At 42.7% G+C, this 21,367-nt stretch overlaps 1 protein-coding gene across 1 annotated transcript; it reads right to left on the reverse strand.

The window, feature by feature from the left end:
* Positions 1-1,353: 1,353 nt before the first annotated feature.
* Positions 1,354-17,911, reverse strand: LOC111969794 (twinfilin-2). Its single transcript, XM_023996055.2, has 9 exons — positions 17,523-17,911; positions 7,624-7,802; positions 7,428-7,523; positions 7,192-7,296; positions 7,052-7,066; positions 6,225-6,350; positions 5,911-6,061; positions 2,678-2,799; positions 1,354-2,561 (listed from the first exon to the last, which is right to left on the reverse strand). Exons 1-9 carry the CDS (start codon positions 17,617-17,619, stop codon positions 2,388-2,390), a joined length of 1,065 nt encoding a protein of 354 aa, XP_023851823.1. The 5' UTR covers positions 17,620-17,911; the 3' UTR covers positions 1,354-2,387.
* Between the last annotated feature and the right edge of the window lie 3,456 nt (positions 17,912-21,367).

Here is a 21,367-nt window from a genome sequence, read left to right on the forward strand (position 1 = left end):
GCCGGTTGGACTTACTTCCAAATTCTCCAAAATGACATTGAAGGCAGCTTATGGTAGAACAATTAACATTCAATTCTCTGGCAACAGCTGGTGGACATTCCTGCAGTCAGCATGCCAATTGCACGCTCCCTCAAAACCTAGGACATTCTGTGGCATTGTGTTGTGTGACAAAAAACTGCACATTTTAGAGTGGCCTTTTATTGTCCCCAGCACAAGGTGCTCCTGTGTAATGATCATGCTGTTTAATCAGCTTCTTGATATGCCACACCTGTCAGGTGGATGGATTATCTTGGCAAAGGAGAAATTCTCACTAACAGGGATGTAAACAAATTTCTGGGATATTTTATTTCAGCTCATGAAACATGGGACTAACACTGAACATGTGTTTCTATTTTTGTTCAGTGTAGATCAGGGATGGGCAACATTGATGGAGGTGGGGGCCACAAGAAATATGAACTCATCACGAGGGGCCACAGTGGCTCGTGGGTCTGCATACCCACAGCCGGACCTGATGCACAACCAGATTTTGAAATGGCACCTTGTGTATTCTATTATTTTAACTCTCAACAGCAAGTTGAGACCTCGACTGAGTTCCAAAAAGGTGCCCATCGTCTGCTGGAAATACAAGAACAAAAACAAAAAACAAATTTGATTTTAGGTTTGCCCTGACATTCATTTGCCACAGTGATTTGGTTGGTTATTTGTTCGGTAGAGTAAGCTTTGAAACAAACTGTTGTAAACGGTCATTGAGTTTTTCTTCCTGCCTGGTCTTACCTAAGGCTTACTAATTGAATCAGGTGTGTTAGAACTGAACTGGAAATGCGTGTCCCCAGGACCAGTGAAGAACAAGGATGTAATGTTTAAAACAATTTTAAATTTTGAATTTTGTAGGTTTAAAACAACCAACACTGACGTACGTGCCATGTGTAATCGGTCAATATGTCATCATGTGATATATAGATGTTTGTTGCCTTTACTAAACTTGACCTAGTGTAAATGTATAAACAGAGGCTATCAGCAGGTCTTTTCATTTGCGTGCTCTCAAAGGCATGTGTAGCCTACTAATAGGCTACTTGCTAATTCAATTAAGAAGGAATTCATAATAACAGGGAATCTGCTCTGTGGTAATTATGCATGACTGCCTGCCCATGTTGATCGCCTGTGCTTATGTTAAAGGATGGCCATTCGCTGCCTCAACAGGCCGGACTAGTGCCGCGGCCTGCAATAGTCTTGTCGGAACACTGCTAGAGACTTGTCCTCCCTGTCCCCTCTGCGTGGCCGTAGATGCAACAAGAGGCTATAATGCATCATCGGGCCCATGCAATTTGTGCTGTGTTTTTTTACGACACAACATACAGAAAAAAAACTATATTTTATTTGGAATTCCTCTCATTAGTATCATCTGTTTATAAAAACGTGTTTGATACAAAACATTTAGTGGCAACAGGCAAGGTATGGACAATACATTAGAGAGACAGGCTTCTCCTGTATGTGACATTAGCAATAGAGAAACTTGGCTGAGGTATCTATAAGACCACCCACTGGTCTTTAATTACTGTCAGTCCATCTGTCAGTCCATCTGTCTATCCATCTGTGTGTATGTGTAGGATGTTGTGTTTAAGAGTGACACGGAAAGATATTGAGAAAAATCAAGTGAAATCCTTAGTTTTATCCTATAGTTTACGGTTTTCCAAACTTTTTAACGGGGAACCCCCCCCCCCCCCCCTTCCCCACGCACAAGCAAGCCACATCTATTTCTATGGGCACAAGCAATGTTCATGAAATTTTGTAGGTTTAAAGCTTATTTCCCATAATTCTATACATTTTGTTATGGGGTGCAGAGAAAATGTTGCCATTTTAAAACAAATTCCCTGCAATTCTACACATTCTGCCATTTCTTATGTGTGTTCATGTGACAGTTGAGTGATTCAAAACATTACAACAAAATCAACGGGCTAGAAAAAACCTAGATAAAAAAACGTTTGCTGACATGGCCTAGTTGATCTAAGCACTTCTAACAAGGTATACAGTATATCATATGAAAGGTCTGCAAACTGCTGATGCCAATATCGAAATTGCACAGTAAGTTTGGAGTAAGTTGAAAGCCGGAGTGAGTTCCCCCTGACGACCCCTCTTCTTCCCCATGCTGACCTTTCGCTCCCCCACAGTTTGGGAGCCACTGCTATAGCTGATGTTCATGAAGAGCACGTACATTATTGACACATTGTTAAAACACAAGCAAAGGCAGGGGGAAATAAAAATGACAGAAATCCCTCCATGTTCTTCTCCTTTTCCTTCTTCGTGGCCAAACAAGCTGCCAGAGGACGCGGCAACAGGAGGAGGATTCAGGGAAGGGCTGCCGAGACGACCAAGCTCTGTCCCTCTCTCTAGCTTTCCGGCCTGCTCTCCCTAGTCGCTGGGCCCTTGATGAGACGTTTGTTGCCTCTCTTCCCTGCTGGGCCACGAGGCTTGGCGAAGGCCTGCTTGAAGGCCTGCTGCTTAGGATGGACCTCATCATACAGGAACTCCTCTGTCAACTCACCCCCACTGTCAATCTCCATCTGTAAACAGACATAATAACACAGAGTAAATGCACACTTCCACACAGACACAGAGCAGTATTGTAAGAACACAAAGACCCTGTTGTGTGTACAATATGTGCATTTCAGCTGATTACCTTCTTGGCCACCTCCAGATGGTAATCCTTCTCCACCTCATCCAGCAGTCGACTCTTACAACTGGAGTACAGCATCCGCTCCTTAATGCTACAGCTGTACCCTGGCATGGAGTAGATGAACACTGAGAGGAAGAGGAAGAAGGCAAAGAAAAGATGGGTCCTTCCACCCAAGCACAAGAAACAGAGTTGACACCCAATTGTTCTGCTCAGAACGAAATGATAGGAAAATTATTTGGGTTCTAAACCCTGCTTTCAAATGCTACATTTTTTTGTAATTTGTATCACAAATTCAATGCAAGATGTCACATATGTAATTTTTTTCACACATTTCCAAATCATCCTAAAGTAACTCAATGATGTTACTTATAGATTGTTTGGACATGAAGCGCAAAAATGCTATTATTGATACCATTCACTTGCATTGGATTTGTGCCACGAATACTAAAAAGTTTGGATCCCCATTAGCTTTTGCAGCTACTCTCCCTGGGATCCACAAAAAACACAAAACAAAAGACTGATACACTGATAGACAAGGACATTCACACAAGGTAAACAAAACCGAAAACATGGGTTGCTGTCATACCTTGTCTATAGACTGCTTACAGGGTAAGGAACCCAATATGTCATTTTGTAATTTGGGTGAACTATCCCTTTAATACCTAATTGCAGGAACAGCACCACCTAGTGGTCAGAACCTGGTAATATCAGGATGTACGATGGAACATACACCTAACAACTTCAATGTCTAATTTCTCTAAACAGGGAAAAAAAGCATTACAAAATTCACTGAGAATACATTACATAGGATGGAAAAACAGTACTCCAAGCCGCAGCTGCATACTACTTGTCAGACATATAGAACTGATACTATATACTAAACTCAGCAAAAAAAGAAACGTCCTCTCACTGTCAACTGCGTTTATTTTCAGCAAACTTAACATGTGTAAATATTTGTCTGAACATAACAAAATTCAACAACTGAGACATAAACTGAACAAGTTCCACAGACATGTGACTAACAGAAATKGAATAATGTGTCCCTGAACAAAGGGGGAATCTAAATCAAAAGTAACAGACAGTATCTGGTGTGGCCACCAGCTGCATAAGTASTGCAGTGCATCTCCTCCTCATGCACCTGCAAGTTCCTGGACATTTATGGGGGGAATTGCCCTAGCCCTAGCCCTCACCCTCCAATCCAACAGGTCCCAGACGTGCTCAATGGGATTGAGATCCGGGCTCTTCGCTGGCCATGGCAGAACACTGACATTCCTGTCTTGCAGGAAATCATGCACAGAATGAGCAGTATGGCTGGTGGCATTGTTATGCTGGAGGGTCATATCAAGATGAGCCTGCAGGAAGGGTACCACATGAGGGAGGAGGATGTCTTCCCTGTAACGCACAGCGTTGAGATTGCCTGCAATGACAACAAGCTCAGYCCGATGATGCTGTGACACGCCGCCCCAGACCATGACAGACCCTCCACCTCCAAATCGATCCCGTTCCAGACTACAGGCCTCGGTATAATGCTCATTCCTTCGACGATAAACGCGAATCCGACCATCACCCCTGGTGAGACAATACCGCGACTTGTCAGTGAAGAGCATCTTTTGCCAGTCCTGTCTGGTCCAGCGACGGTGGGTTTGTGCCCATAGGCGACGTTGTTGCCGGTGATATCTGGTGAGGACCTGCCTTACAACAGGCCTACAAACCCTCAGTCCAGCCTCTCTCAGCCTATTGCGGACAGTCTGAGCACTGATGGAGGGATTGTGCGTTCCTGGTGTAACTCGGGCAGTTCTTGTTGCCATCCTGTACCTGTCCCGCAGGTGTGATGTTCGGATGTACCGATCCTGTGCAGGTGTTGTTACACGTGGTCTGCCAYTGTGAGGACGATCAGCTGTCCGTCCTGTCTCAGGCGTCTCACAGTATGGACATTGCAATTTATTGCCCTGGCCACATCTGCAGTCCTCATGCCTCCTTGCAGCCTGCCTAAGGCACGTTCACGCAGATGAGCAGGGACCCTGGGCATCTTTGTTTTGGTGTTTTTCAGAGTCAGAAGAAAGGCCTCTTTAGTGTCTTAAGTTTTCATAACTGGGACCTCAATCGCCTAACGTCTGTAAGCTGTCAGTGTCTTAACAACCGTTCCACATGTGCATGTTCATGAATTGTTTATGGTTCATTGAACGAGCATTGGAAACAGTGTTTAAACCCTTTASAATGAAGATCTGCGAAGTTATTTGGGATTTTTACGAATTATCTTTGAAAGACAGGGTCTTGAAAAATGGATGTGAGTTTAATTGTTGGGGTGGGATTGTCTTGGGGTGTGGTGGGTCTATGGGTGGCTTTTGACCACATCTTTGGATTCCTCATGTCTAACTCATTGCTAGAAAAAWGTTGGGTCCAAATCGGATGTTAGGTACTATATTTATTGAATATGATATGAATCTTATGAATTAAAATTGCCAATTTGGGTGCAATCAATTACCTTAATTTCTCAAAGAACAAACTATATTTCAACAAAATAATGTTGCAGTAATGCTAATCATATCCGTTTCTAACTACAGAAACGATTTCAGAACAATCTGAGATGGTGGGTGTCATGGCTTGCAGAAATGACATGGAACAACCGAGATATATTTTTGCATTCTAATAGGAGATTGGACCAGCTGTAGGATTGGCCCTCATTGATGTGCTCTCTGTCACCTGGAGTTGTTGCATGTCAAATGGTCCAGGACAAGGAAAGCACAAAGGACAATGCCCAAGGACTAGTCAGCCCTTCCCCCTCTGAGGGGCCAAAATGTATCACTCTGTTACAGTCTCCAGAGGACTGACTATTGAATGTGTGATAGAACAATACTATAGTATCCATGTTTGGTATCTATGTGAAACTTGTCCTCTGAGGATAACTCTGATGCTATCTATATGGATGTATGATCTCTGTGGTTACTTGTATCTGGACAGGGTGAACTCTGAATTACTCTATGCAAAGGCATTTTATTGTCTTCTTGGGAATTCTGAGTTATTTACGTTGGTCTCATCCCCCACACAAACCTTTAGATGCTGTGACACCCTGTGGACTATTAATTACATGACATTATAATAGTGCACCATTTTATGTTTATGTAATTGAAGAGAGAGAGAGAGAGAGAGAGAGAGAGAGAGAGAGACAGAGACAGAGAGACAGAGAGAGACAGAGAGACAGAGAGAGAGAGAGGAATGATCGATAACAGACTGACCAACAGATTCCAGGTAGTCCCCTTCATGAGAGTGTTTATAAAGGAAGAAGTGATATCTGGGCGTATCCGTGGGAACCCTGCAAGGCAGCTCACGGGTCTCTGTCGGGTCGGAATGGACCAGCTCTATAGTCTCTTTCTCTGTGTCCAACTTCTGCAACACACAAATATTACACAGCTAACACTGAGATGACTGTGTATGGCTCAGTCAGTGTGCTTTGGGTCAGAATACATTGGTCAGTCATGGTGAGAATGTAGCCACTAGAGATATCAATAATTTGTATTTGGTTGGCTAATGGCATTTCTATATGGCTCACCAGCTGTATGTAGTTGATGCCTTTCTGTGCAAGTTGTTGTAGAGCCTGTTTGGCTTCCTCCTGCAGTGGGAAAGCAAGGCCCTGCAGTGTTTGGTGCTTACTCTCCACACTGGTCTCCGTTTTCACCTGCAGGGGGCAGCATACACACTAAATGAGACACCCACGTCATTGCTTGAATGAAAATGCAGGGTGACCAAGGTCAGACACAGAATAAAAGACGGTAGTGTTCACATTTACCTACACACATGGATGTGTAAGGCTCTCTCTCTCCCCCTCCCCCTCTCCCTCTCTCTCTCTCTCTCTCTCTCCCTCCYCCTCTTCTCTCTCTCTCCCCCTCTCTCTCCCTCTCTCTCCCCCCCTCTCTCTCTCTCTCTCTCTCTCTCTCTCTCTCTCTCTCTCTCTCTCTCTCTCCCTCTCTCTCCCTCTCTCTCTCCCCCCCCTCTCGCTCTCCCTCCCTCTCACTCTCTCTCTCCCCCCCTCTCTCTCTCCCTCCCTCTCTCTCTCTCTCTCTCCCCAAAGAGGAGGCTAGAGTTATTAATTCCCCTCAAATAATGTTAACCTTGAATTTGGTTTACAATCATTTTCAAAATTGTTAAAGTTGATACATTCCATTATTTGGGGTGGTGGTATTTAGTATACTAGGATTACCAGTTTTATGTATCCCAGTTGCCAATCATGCAGGATGACTGTAAAAAGCATGGTCATTATTTAAGGGGAATGTGTGAGCCTCTTAATCTTAACTAATGGGGGAATTCACCGTTCTGTCCTCAGTTTGTGAAAACACACATGGTCACACAGACACAAGCATGCATGTCATAATAACTCACCTGCTTAACCCTTCCCTAGAAAAGTAACGACAACAAATCGTTAGAAACGGAGACATTGGGTGAATACTGTACACATACACTGTGACTGCAATAAGCTGTGGAGTTGACGACATCACTGTAGGCGATGCTTGTCCCCTCACCTCGTTGATTTTGATTCTCCGCAGCTCCTGTTCAGCAGCTGTGAGTGGGGCAGGGCCGGAGCTGGAGGACACGTGACGCTGGTAGCCCTCGAGACAGATGTCCTCCTAGAGAGAGCAAATAAGAGGTCAGTCATTTAGGGAATGCTGAGAGCCAACAGTTCTAGCCTCATCATTAGTCACGTGAGACAGAATAACCAAGAGGACGTCAAAGGGGTTTCAAATGGCTTCTACTGTACCTCCACTGTGCCAAACATCTCATCCTTCACATGACCACCACCAAACTCTTTCTTCACTGTGGCACGGGTGGCAGCGTACAGCATCTTCTGTCTCACCTGCAGTGGACATCAATGGGTGAATGAGACATGGATCCGTGAAATGTGTTTGCTGTGAACATGAGAGTATGTGTGTTGCACACGTGCAACGTGCACGTACTGGAGATTGGTCAGGAGACCAGGAGATGAAGATCCACTCGTATCCCTGGGCATTCTGGGAGTCGAGGCGGTACAGGATGTAGCAAGGCTCCTGGTCGTCCAGCAGAGGAAGTAGGAAGTGGTCATAGTCCTGGTCCCAGCTCTGTGTCGGCTCTCTGAATGCCCCAAGCACCAGCTGTTCTGAAAAAACAGAGCACACCTCATTACACACCTTGACCCATGCTTCAACCTTTATTATTCAGCTACACACACGTACATACACACACACGGTACAACATACACACGTACACTTACACCACACACACACACCACACACACACCCACCACACACACACCCCACACACCACAACCACAACCACCACACCACACCACACACACACACACACACACACACACACCCTTCATCTCTTTCACTTCATGCATTCTTCTGGGGCTCATCTTTCAACCCCTCTCGTGCTTTTTGTCAACACTTTGCTTAAATTAGCCTCAACACCTCAATTAACTATTCATCAGGTTTCATGATCTACTGTATTAATCTCACTGGTGTATGGAGACCAGCCATTGAGTTGAAACTGTCACTGATTGACAGTAGCCTTGCAGTCCTGTCCTTGATGGCAGTTTTAGCAAATCCTCTCTCAATAATGTTTATATCTGAAAAGAGTGTCATGAAATGATCCAGGGTCACTTAGTTTGGCATGCACAACGACAGAGGAGCTTCTGTGTTTAAAATGTGATGCGTTGGTGGTATTTACTAGAAATCTTTCACTAATTGCTAGGACTATCAAATGAGGTCACAGACAAGAATGCACACATACACTCGCAAAGAATAACGTAACAACATCCAACCACAAACAGATGATCGAAACATGAAGGCAAGTGCACACGTGCCCATTCTTAAACCTGCATACACACATAGACCAAAAGTCCAATGTCCTTGAGGGGTGCAGGGGGATTTCTTGACCATCTATCACTGCAGTTGCTATTCTGAGCCCCAACACATTCCAACTATCAGCACAGACACATACTTTCCATCAGCCAGTCACACACACGCACGTTTTGTTCTTCTATCCTCATGGGGACCTAAAATGTATTTCCATTCAAAATCCTAGTTTCCCTAACCCCTGACCCAAACCCTAAACCCTTATTTTAACCCTAAACTAAAAATACCCTTTGTCCTCATGGGGGCGTGGGAAATGTCCCCATGAGGTAGAATTTTCCTTGTTTTACTATCCTTGTACGGACTTTTGGGGATTTTAGATTGTAGAACCAAACCCCCCCCCCACACACACACACACACATATTTTGTCATATTGCTGAGAGTTGTCTGAGGATAGTATTGAGTGACCAGCTACTAAGGATCAGTGTTGTAGGACTCGAGATCTCGAGTCCAGTCTCGAGACCACATATTGGGTGTCTCGGGCTTGTCTCAGTGTCGGATACATTTGTACTTGGTCTTAAATCGGTCTCGGACAGTGAGGACACATCATGTCTTCCTGAAACCAGCGGAGAAAAAAACTAAATGATCATCTTCCATTCAGTCAGCTCATAAAACTGCTTCGCCAGGCCAAATATATACACTTATTGAAAGATTCATCTATTACAGACATGTTTGCGCAGTGGTGAACCTATAGGCCTTCAGTTTGTGACAGGTTGGTGTTAGTGGAATTAAATAATTCCTCTAATGTACTCATTAATTAAAATCAATCTGTGTATTTAAAAGAATTTGTAAGATACTTATTAACATAAAATAGACAGGATATTAACATAAAATAGACAGGATACAGTCTTATTAAAATTAGATAATAGTATTTATTCTCGGAGCACGCTACCATTTGATCATAACCAACAGTTTATATACAAGATATGACGTCATAGTTTACAGAATAAATCTCCTCGTCCTGGTCCTATATAAAATAGGTTCAAAAGTTCATTCCAACTTCCCAGCGCACACACATGACACACAATATAATCTATTCTCCTGAAGGCTCACTATAATTTATTACCACTTTAGCAGACAACTCAAGATAATGGAAGACCTAAAAAGTTACCCACAGCCTTATCTAAACACCTCAGGGCTAAGTTGGGTCAGTTCGACCATAGTTTAACGACCTTTTCTGCTTATTTTATAACCCACAACACAAATCTCTTTTCACCAGGCGTGCAGAGTTCAATTAGTTATAGTTTTATCTAAAGCTAGAAATTGTTTTAATTATTTATTAACAAAATTCCTAACAGTTGGTGATTCTGAAAGGACAGCAACCGTAATACGGTTGTAGGAGAATGCACTTGTTGCAAAACCCAAAGGGCCAGTGGTGTAGTGGAGGGTATAGGCAGGTATACGCTGTATACCCAATTTGTTTTCAATGGGCACTTCTTAATCCCTACTGGTGTTTATCAAAGTAGTGTAGTAGAGGAGTGGCAACCCATCATTCGGAGCAGAGACCCACTTGTTTTGCATGTTATTTTGGCATTAATACGTGTCACATATCAGTTTGCAAACAATATAAAAAAAWKTAAGAATAATTGAGCTAATAAAGCCACATACAAACTTGGTATTTTTTTTGCTTTCTTGAGTAAGGCAGCTCCAAAATGCAGGTGTTTCAGCCTAGCTCAGTGCTTTCTGTGGGGGTGGGGCAGCCAGCGGAAAATACAGAGGGTAGGGGTTGGTGATGTTCTCTAGTTGTGCSGTGATTGGCTCAGTGTTCTGTCACTCATGGGGATACTAATTCACCGCAAAATCTACGGTAGAGMTAAAAAATTCAAGCCCCCTAGGGGCTTGAGTTACATTAGAAGTCTCCATCCAAGAAGGCTCAAGGTCATTGGCCACAGATAAAATGACGTCAAATCACGTTATATCAACCGTGATTTGATTGGACTGATCATGTCAACATCATATTTTCATAATCTTATCTAGCAAGCTAGCAGTCATCATCATGAATCAAGTTGACAATCTACTGGCAAATCCTTTTCAATCCTTGTCATATGAAGAGAAATAATGAAGAGAAATTAATAATACAACATATCAGTGCTCATTGGCCATTGGACATAAACATTACACAACAAGTTTGAAATCGCAAAATCAACAATGAGTGGTTTGGAAGGAATCAGTGGCTAACTGCAAGCATTGCAAAGCAATCACTAGCCTGCTATTCAGTGGAGTGGCTGTGTGGTCCAAGCCTGGGTTTAAGGGTCTACTAATGCCTTTAGTGTCTTATACACACACAGTGGTCTGGGAAAATAAGTGTGGAAAACCTCTTCTCCTGGTATATAAAAGTGCCTCAGATGAAAGATGAAAACATAGCATTTTCTTAGTAAAACGTTTAGTGAAAGACTAAAGTTACATACAATTTAACATATAGTTAAATTGACCAAGTCCATCCTAGCTCGCTTATTAATGTCTTAATCAAAATTACGGATGGCCTCTTATCCACTTGTCGTCCCCTTATGCCATAGTTTGTACATCTCAATTGTCGGTAGAAACCACATTTGCAAGTCAGCCATGTCAGCTATGTTTTTTTAAATGCAGTAAATGAAGTTGAATGAACTGTTTCGCTGTCAGACAAGGCTCCGCTGATATCCAGGTGTAGCAGTGGTAAATTATTGAGACTGCTGTTGAGACTCTGCTGTTGGGACAGCTTTATGTGTAGGCCCAAACAGTTTGTGGCCACCGTTTGTCACCATTATAGTGCAATGAATCTATTGTTTAGTGTTGTTGCTTTGCCGGCATGCATCTAAAACATTTATTTTTGYGTTTGCCCYACCAAGATTTACATGCTAAAATAACCACTGAGTAGAGGTATACGACTTATCAATGATGTAGTACAGTAGAGAAATCATGCACAAAGTAGCCTACACAATCGCCCAAAAAAAAAAAATCGCTATGTATGTGAAATATATTCACATGCGCGACACACACTGTAGCCTAGTTTCAGCAGAATATMATCTGCAGGCAGCAAGAGCATGCAGCTCTCAGCTGGTTTTGGCATGAAGCAGCTCACAGAAGAATGACATCAGTAGCCGGTAGGGTAGGAAAGACGTTTCAATTTATGATATCTACCAGTAAATGCTAACTAAGGAAACAATGGGTATGCAAACCAGGTATTGAAAAAGTTTATTCTGAAGTGTTGGTTAGGCTATTTGTGATGCGCAATTGTCATCATGTGCTGTTTGCATCAGGGGCGTAGACAGTACATACATGGATGGGCCTGGGTGGACTACGGGGAGCCGGGCCCTGATAGGCCCACCCAATCTGAAACAAGATATGAAACAAACAGACAATCAAAACATCTGTAAAAAAAAAAAAAAAAAAATCTAATTCCCAGTTAATGCTACAAAACCTTTCAAAGGTTTTAAAAATAGGTTCTATTTGTCTCAACGTTCCATGACGTACACTAAGGCATTGTTGGCAGAATAGATGGATGCAGTTCAATGCATGATTCATATAATTCACCTATACATTTCTTGGTAGTCCAAAAAATATTGCTATCAGTTGGAAATCACAGATGGCCTGGTACATTGTTTGCTGCCTCCATTCAGGATGCACTGGTTAAGCTTCAATGACTCAATATTCTGAACAAAAACCGACGAATGTAACTAAGGATGGGAATGTCAATACAGTCAAACTAGCAAGGGAAATGATCACAAGTCAGTCATAACGTAGCTAATAGGCTAGCGTATCTATTTATGTAGCAAGCTAAAAACACGGAGCCTAACATTAGCTAGATAGCTGGCTAGCTAGCTAGCTAGCTGCTAGGAGGATGTCATGTCATGCCATTGGAGGAGTGGGAGAGTGACTGACTTTTTCCCCTCATGTAGTTTTTCGGTGGCTATACACAGCTAGAGATGCAGATGTCATTTGGTTAGCTAGCAAGAACTTGAGCTACTGTTATCCAGTTAGCATATCTCTTGCGTTCGCAAATTCACTCTGGCTATCTACCACTCTGGCTAGCTACTTCGATATCAGAGCACTCTTGTCTGAGTGTGCCAGAGTACAAAAATACTGATGAATTTACGAATGCGCAACACCCACTGAATATGACCAGTGTCAGTAAACATAGGCAAAAAAGGTAATAGTTAGTCAAGAACGCTCCAGATAACATGTAAACAGCCTAACCAGCTCTGCTACAACGAGTAAAATAGTCAGAGTGAGCTGTTCTCTCATTTGTGTGTGGATGTAGCTAGCTAGCAAACTAGCCAACTTTAGCCAGTTAGCTTGGGTGCTTGGTTGGGACAAGCATGTATTGGCAGGCAAGTTGCAGAAAGATGAGGAGGCTACAGTTCCCCATCGTTTATCAGTGCAATTTTGACAGCCAACTAGCTGAAAAAGTTTGAGAGGGTTTATCTAATGTTCCTTCGTTAGATTTGAGCTCATCTTGCTGATGTTGTTGTTGATGTGCATAACTGAGGCAGAGAGAGCCTACCTTTTCATGGTTGTTTGATCAATAGGACTGTAAAGTTCCCAAATGTAAGATGTTTATATATTTGCAGAAATCCATTCAGGTGTATTTTGTGGCTTTTGGTGAATGCGTTCTAATGATCTAAAGCCATGCTGTTGCAACTACCTGTGAACACACAGTTCAGTTCAATGTAAATGATGGCAAGCCTAAATGATGGCAAGACATGTTTATATTCGGTTTTATTTACTGCAGTGTCTATTAGTTGTCCAAACGCACGGGCACTTTCCCACTCTATATTGCTATAGAATTTTCACAAATGCCTTAGTATACGTAATTCCCAAACATTCTAAGAATTTATGAAAATGACCATTTAAGTGGTTGTTTGTTCAGATTTTGTCACATTCTTCCTGGGGGTGTATATGAACATATTTTAATCAGATTCATGTTGCTAAAATGCTGTCAGTTTCACTTTAAATGCAACAATGTTTCACACACAAGTTATTTTCAAAGAGATGGCTAACAACAGCAAGCGCGCTGCAAAACAAACCCACAGTTCCACTCACCAGATGATAATCATTTGAAACTTAACTTCTTGTTGAAAGTTATTCTTGAAAAGGGTGAAGCTAACAAATTAGCAACAACATCCTCTTTGATAACACCTGCTGCAGCCGCTGCAAACTAGCCGACAACAAAAGCTAGCTAGCTAGACTGTGGGAAAACTACTGCTCGCTATTGCGCAGTGACCTGTTGGCCTTCAAGAATGTTAGAAGTTTGCATACATTTTTGTAAAAACGGTCCCACACATTAAGTCAAAATGTGATTGGTTGATTCCACTGTCACTCCAAAATGTTGCCCTAATACCCACAGTAGATAAAGATACCTTTATCTACTGTAGCTTCTGATGGCCTAGCCAATGGCTGACTTAGCTAACTAGATTTATCTCCCCAGAGACAAGCAAAGAAAAATCCTGACTGGATATTTTTTTCTCTTCAGTGTTACTGTTTCCTTTCCAAGCACAAATGGAAGAAATTAAATCAGAACACCATTGAAAATAATAATCTAATAATATATATTTTTTTAAACCTTACAGGCTGACTACACCGCTCGCGTCACGTGTGCGAGCGTTGCAAAATAAAATACATTTAGAAATCTATATAATTCAATTATTGCACCCATACTGCTTGCTCGAGTCAACGAACGTCTGCGTTGCCAAGGGCTAAAATAGAAGTCAGTTCTATTTGTGATGCAGATCGCGCTGCAAGTGCTGCCTCTCCCATCTCCTCATTGGTTTATAGAAGCAGGTACCCACGTGCCATTTCCTCATTGGTTATACCCACGTGGGTGACTGAAAGACGAACGAGGTCGGTGGTGGTAATGCACCTAATTTATGAAAGTTGCCAATCGCAATATAAAGTCGAGAAGAAAAAGCCTGGAAGGAGGAGAGATGACTAGAAACGATTCGGTTGACCGTTTTATGTGTGGATTAATTGGCGGAGTAGAGGACCTTGTGCATTTCAGGTAAAATAACAACTAAATGTTTATATCCCAGGACAAATTAGCTAGTAACAGCAAGCTAGCTAAATAGGACAAATTAGCTAGCAAGTGCAAGCTAGCTAGCTAAATTGCCATAAATGTTTAATGCTTTTCGACCTGTCCAATGTCGTGATCGCGTTTGATGTGGGGGGACAAAATAAATGTAGGCACCATTGTGCACAATGGCGCACGCGCGCGGCCGGTWTGAGTTCCGTGATAGCCCTTCTCTGAAGGCGCAGAAGGCCCATTGTTCCCTACTATGTTTGGGTTAGTAATTTTCCCTCGGCATGCATTTTTTTGAAGAATCCATACGTTGTTCTGAAATGTGAACACATAAATACTGGACATTTTTTACTCTTATTATGGTGATGATTTGACTAAATTACAATCATGGTCTTGAATTGGCCCCATCTTGGTCTTGACTCGGTCTCGGTCCCCTCCGGTCTTGGTCTTGACTCGGTCTTGGCCCCCTCCGGTCTTGGTCTTGATTCGGACTTGATTTGCTCTGGTCTTGGTCTTGAATCGGTCTCGCTTTAGGTGGTCTCGAACACAACACTGCTAAGGATACCAGACTACTGAGAGATCATGTGATCTATGAAACTAGTCAATGAGATAACAGAAACACAAATGACATACATAGCCAGCGCACAGGGTGACGACAATGTAAGATATTCTCTTTCAACATTGGCATGAAAACATGAGTGAACACCGGGATACAACATGGTACCACTCCATGTATGCCTATCAGCCGATTAGCTCAGTGACAGCCCCAAAGAGCCCAATAGCCCAGTGACAGCCCCAAAAAGCCCAATAGCTCAGTGACAGCCCCAAAGAGCCCAATAGCCCAGTGACAGCCCCAAAAAAGACCAATAGCCGTGACCTAGCCCAACGAGCCTAATAGCCCAGTGACAGCCCCAAAAATCCCAATAGCCCAGTAACATCCCCAAAAAGACCAATAGCCCAGTGACAGCCCCAAAAAGACCAATAGCCCAGTGACAGCCCCAAAAAGCCCAATAGCCCAGTGACAGCCCTAAAAATCCCAATAGCCCAGTGACAGCCCCAAAAAGACAAATATCCCAGTAACAGCCCCAAAAAGCAGCAGACAGACAGGAGACCTCAAACAGGATATAAAAAACAGTCCAGAAAAGCTTTTAAGACAGTGTCACTGTACCCCTCTTGCATACTGGGCTCCAGAGTGGCGCAGCGGTCTAAGGCACTGTATCTCAGTGCAAGAGGCATCACTACAGTCTCTGGTTCAATTCCAGGCTGTATCACATCTGGTCGTGATTGGGAGTACCATAGGGCGGCACACACTTATTTTTTATTTCTTTTTATTTCACCTTTATATGAAGCAAGTCAGTTAAGAACAAATTCTTATTTACAATGACGGGTTTTAAAGGTGAAATAAAAATAAATAAAAAATACTTGCCTGACTGTTGGCCCATAGGCTTCCTGGAAACAGGCCCAGACATCAGAGTCTAGACACAGCCCTTAAACTACTCAGAGACAACCCAAAAAAGAGCCAGACACCACATCCATATCAGTCAGAAAGTCTCAGATTACTACAATATGACAAATGGCCCAGATAGAGTGTCAGTAGGCCCAGACAAGATGTCCCAAACAAGATGTAAACATCCCAGATGTACATCATGAAATGTCCTGTTGCCTCATGGTCTGTTTCACACATGCACAGTCTGGCACATAGAGTGAATGCCTTTCACACAGCTAATGAACAGCTGCACTAACTATGTGGTAATTCTTATTGGAAAACAAATCATGATGACTAATGAATGTTATATTCATTGATTGCACCTCAGGTGCTGAGGTGCAATCAACAGGTTTTGTCATGGGCATCATTAGACAGTGAGTCCATATTTTCCATAACCCTTCCGAATTAGAGTTCAATGTAACTTCATATCTCAACTGGATCATATAAACCTTGACAACATGCCAACCATTACAAAGTTGAGTAAATCTGTCAGTCTCTCTTGCAATCCCTTTCATCAGACTGAATGCATCATCTGACCAAACACATGTGGCCTCAGTTACCCAACACATTGTGAAATGTTTGTTTTTTGTTCAACTCAATGACATCTCCATTAGCATCATACACACAATCAAGGGACTGAACAGCAGAACAACAAACAACATACCAGGCGGTGTCAGAGGAAGGCCTAAAAAATGGACAAAGCCTTCAGCCACCCAAGCCCAAGACTGTTCACTCTGCTACCATCTGGCATACAGTACCAGAGCATCATCTGTCGGACCAGAAGGTTCCGAGACAGCTTCTCCCCAAAGCCATTAGACAGCTATATTGTTAATCAAATGGTTACCCGTCAATCTGTATTGACCCTACCTATGCACACTCACAATACTATACACTCGCACACACTACACTGACACTCTCACACAAACTCACACAAACACACAGACACTACATGCGCGCGCACACACGCATACCAACACGGCTGCTGTTCTTTCTTTTACTGTTATTATTATCTATCCTGATGCCTAGTCACTTTACCCTGCCTTCATGTACATATCTACCTCAAATACCTTGTACCCCTGCACAGTGATATGGTACTTCCTGTATATAGCTTCATTCTTGTGTATTTTATTGAGTTACTATTTTTAACTCTGCATCATTGGAAAGGGCCTGTAAGTAAGCCTTTCACGGTAAAGTCTACACCTGTTGTATTCGGCGCATGTGACAAATAAAATTTGATTCGATTTTTGGGTTAACTCTCACACACACCTTCACAAATACACACATCCTAATACAAACACACAGTTAGAACAATTGAATCACATAATAGGTGAAATAATTAAAGTTATCAATTTAATATAAATCTTATGTCAACTCTGCCTGACCAAGATCCCACCTGTCCTGCCAAGATCCCTCCTGTCCTGCCAAGATCCCTCCCTCCCGCCCCTGCCTCCTGACCCAACCACTGTCCCCTGGGTTACTCACCGTCCTGGATCCGCACCTGGATGAGGCGGACAGCTCCACCCCTTGCTCTGGCCAAGAACTCCCTTAGTTCCGGCGTCACAACAAGAACCAGAAACATTGTGGGTCAGCAAGAAGTCTGTCCCACCCTCCGGGTGCTGTAGGGGGGAGGGGTTGAGAGACAGAGACGGTAGAGCCAAGCCAAGTCCCAGAGCGGACGGTGGAGATTCAGCCCAGACAAAGAGAGACACAATGGGATAACCTGTGGCAATAAAAGCGCTGATAAAGCCTGGGTGACGAAACACTGGTCTAAGTGTCTGAAATCGCTGCGTGAGTGTATGAGGTCTTTGAGTGAGTGGGACAGTTTGAGAGGGGGACACAGCTCGAGTAACTGGGGCAGGATCATGTGCGTTCAGAGAGGGAACCTGATCCCCTCTCTCCCAAATTTAGCTGCCACTGACTGTCCAGCCTTGGGTGTCTGCCTCCCCACCCCCACCCCACCATGGTCTGCTTGAGAGACGAAAAAGTGACACGAAAACCTTATAATCACACTCACCTGAGCCCCTGACCCAGTGACATTTCTGTTAAAGGGTTTTCAACTATATTTAAATGTGATTTGGTGCACTGGAGAGAAGTGGTTGGAGGACTGAGGATTCCCATGACAAAGACCGACAAAGATATGTCTTTGGTAGACATGTATGGTATGTTTATGGCACACTGTCACAAGGGWACATTTGTGCTAATGCACAGTTAACAACAATGAAGAATAACAATGGTCCATTGAATCTAACGGCACACCCGTTAATTATATTTCCCGGTGATTGAACTTAATGCCCTCCTTTTGTAACACTGATTTCTATTATTACCTAGAAAACCATTTCCAAAGCCTTTGGGCCAACCCAAGTATGTTCAGTTTATTTAAGAGAATGAGATACCAACTAGACCAAAGGCCTTGGTCAAATCAATGAATATGACCCCTGTGACATAAACAGCTGTGCTAAGTTCAGCTGCGGCAGGCCATTCCCTGGTGCGTGGTTGTCCAATACCGAAAGGAATTCAGATCATAAAAGAATCCCATGAATATTAACAGCATGCTATCCCAGTTTATTTGCTACTGTATGTCCAGGATCCAGTTTTTTTTAAATTGTTTAAACCAGATCAAAATGATCAGGTGTTGAGTGAAATCCTGTTCATCAATTGGAAACGTTATGACTGTCTTTCTTCTGGACACCTCAGCTCATGGATGGACCTATGAACGTCACAATGTGTTCCGGCCATTTGAGTGTTAGTCTCTCCTGAGACACCTGCATGWACTCTCCACAGTGGTTTTATGCATGTAACTAGTTACTGTTTTTTTTGGTCACCTTTTATAGAAGACGTCAAAGTGTGTGTTCTACTGAAAAGCTACACTGAATGGATTATCAGAAAATAAAAAGCCCCCTTGCATTTAATTATGTTATGTTTAACTGTGAAAGTGAAACTTATGTGAGTTTCTGATACAGGTGTTGTCAGACTCATGAGGTGCAATCAACAGTCAGGTTTTGTCATGAGTATCGTTAGACAGTTTGGATTGAACTATAYACTGAATGTAAAAAACATTAGGAACACCTTCCTAATATTTAGTTGCACTCCCTTTTGCCCTCACAACAGCCTCAATTTGTGGGGGCATGGACTCTACAAGGTGTCGAAAGCGTTCCACAGGGATGCTGGCCAATGTTGGCTCCAATGCTTCCCACAGTTGTGTGAAGTCGGCTAGATGTCCTTTGGGTGGTGGACCATTCTTGATACACATGGAAAACTGTTAAGCATGAAAAACCCAGCAGCATTGCAGTTCTTGAGACTCAAACCGGTGCGSCTGGCACCTAACCTCGTACAAAGGCACTTAAATATTTTCTTGCCCAATCACCCTCAATGGCACACATACACAATCCATGTCTCAATTGTCTCAAGGCTTAAAAATGGTTTTTTAAACCGGTCTCCTTCCCTTCATCTACACTGATTGACATGGATTTAACAGGTGACATCAATAAGGGATCATAGCTTTCACCTGGTCAGTCTATGTCATGGAAAGAGCAGGTTTTCATAATATTTTGTACATCCTCTTCTACTCACGCACGTCTCTTGAATGGGCCAGGAAGGATTTTGTTTTTGAATGACAGTTTCTTTTGTGTGGACTGTCAAAATCAAACCAAAGTATATAAGAGCATTGTTGTAATAGAACCCACTGTACAAAACATTTTGGTAACAGTATATTTTTTTATTAGGAACATTGAGATCATGTATTTCATGTCTTGTTAAAAAAAAAAGTGGAATTGAAGTAATTAGATAGTTCAATAATGAAGAATATACATTATCTTTTTGTGAAAAGAACTTGGTTGTAGTGCACTGTGTTCTCACCACAAGTAGTTGAGAAAAATCTAAGTGGGGACACAGTAATTAGAACAATACTAGAACACAATTTTAATTCAATGTTCTGAAAAACTGGCCTGCAGTTARAAACCATTTCAAGAACCCTACATTCCAATTCCCTGAAACGTCTCATAATACCATTACTAGTAGATGCAGTTAGAAAATTAAGCATCCCAAGCACGCGTTAACTGTACATTTTAATTTCCCACTTTACAAGACCTCTTTCTAGTTTGTTGCAGCAAACAGCTATAGTCAATTTCCACATCTGTGACGTCAAACCGCAGCTTTCAGAGCATCGCCAATTGACATTGTTCAAAGGTAGACATGCTCCTTTCCAAGAAGACAGTGATAATGCAGTCTAATGTAAATCTTGTGTTTAAAAAAAAATAATCACCACAAGAAAGGTTGAGTTTCTCTGTGGGCACATGGATACTTTTATCTCATCTTTGGCCCAGTGGCCTTACTTCAGGGGCTTTCAGTAGACTTTTATGACTTGGTGGGTTAATCATTCCCATGTCCCTGCTTGCTTTGTCATACTTCCATAACTTCAGTAATGTGCACCGCCCTTTGAGTGTTTGTGCAGGTATGGAGGGAGGGGCTATTGAATAATATGTGAACCTTAGATTGTTTACCCAAAGGGCAGATTGTGCCAGAGGTAAAGCATTCATACACAACACTTCACCAGCTGAGCACACCCTCCTGTAGATATTAACCCATCAGTTGATAAGAGTCTACAGACATACACACTTCACTCCAGGTAGCCTAGCGGTTAAGAGTATTGGGTSAATAACATAAAAGTCACCGGTTCAAATCTCCAAGCCGGCAAGGTAGAAMAATCTGCTGTTTTACCCTTGAGCAAGACAGTTAACGCCCAACAACTGCTCGCCGGGCACCGATGTCGTGGACTTCAATTAAGGCAGCCCCCTGCACCTTTAGCGCAATTGACTAGGTACAGTATCCCCTTTCACTTACCATTAGAAATGTACTGTGCTAGTACATTATATCACCAACTGTGCTAATGATGTGTTGTTCACTGACAGTGTATAGGTAGAAGTAATCTTGGTTAACCCAGAACTAAAGTCTCACGGAATTGGTCAGCTGCTCAATTAAGTTCTGGGTCCATACATGTTAAGGGATTCATGAAATTCTAGAACGAGGAGCGGAACTGAACCAAGGCGCTCCACCCCCTCTCTGCAAGTAATGGGCCGAATGTTCCATCCCCTTCAGAAGATGATAACACCTGTGAAATCATGATTTGTCCAAATAACCAGTGACGAAAAACCCAAACATAAAAATGTTATGAAGAACTACTGCTGCTCAAATCCTATGCATCCCATTCAGTCCCAACAGATTGTCTCAGTTTACACGCACAATCTTTCCACATGAGATTAAGGTAGAACCTCTGTTTAGGAACATGAACGGACACACATTTCACCATTCATTCACACACAGACAGACAC

The sequence above is a fragment of the Salvelinus sp. IW2-2015 genome, linkage group LG11 (assembly GCF_002910315.2).
Source record: "Salvelinus sp. IW2-2015 linkage group LG11, ASM291031v2, whole genome shotgun sequence".
Taxonomy (NCBI): domain Eukaryota; kingdom Metazoa; phylum Chordata; class Actinopteri; order Salmoniformes; family Salmonidae; genus Salvelinus; species Salvelinus sp. IW2-2015.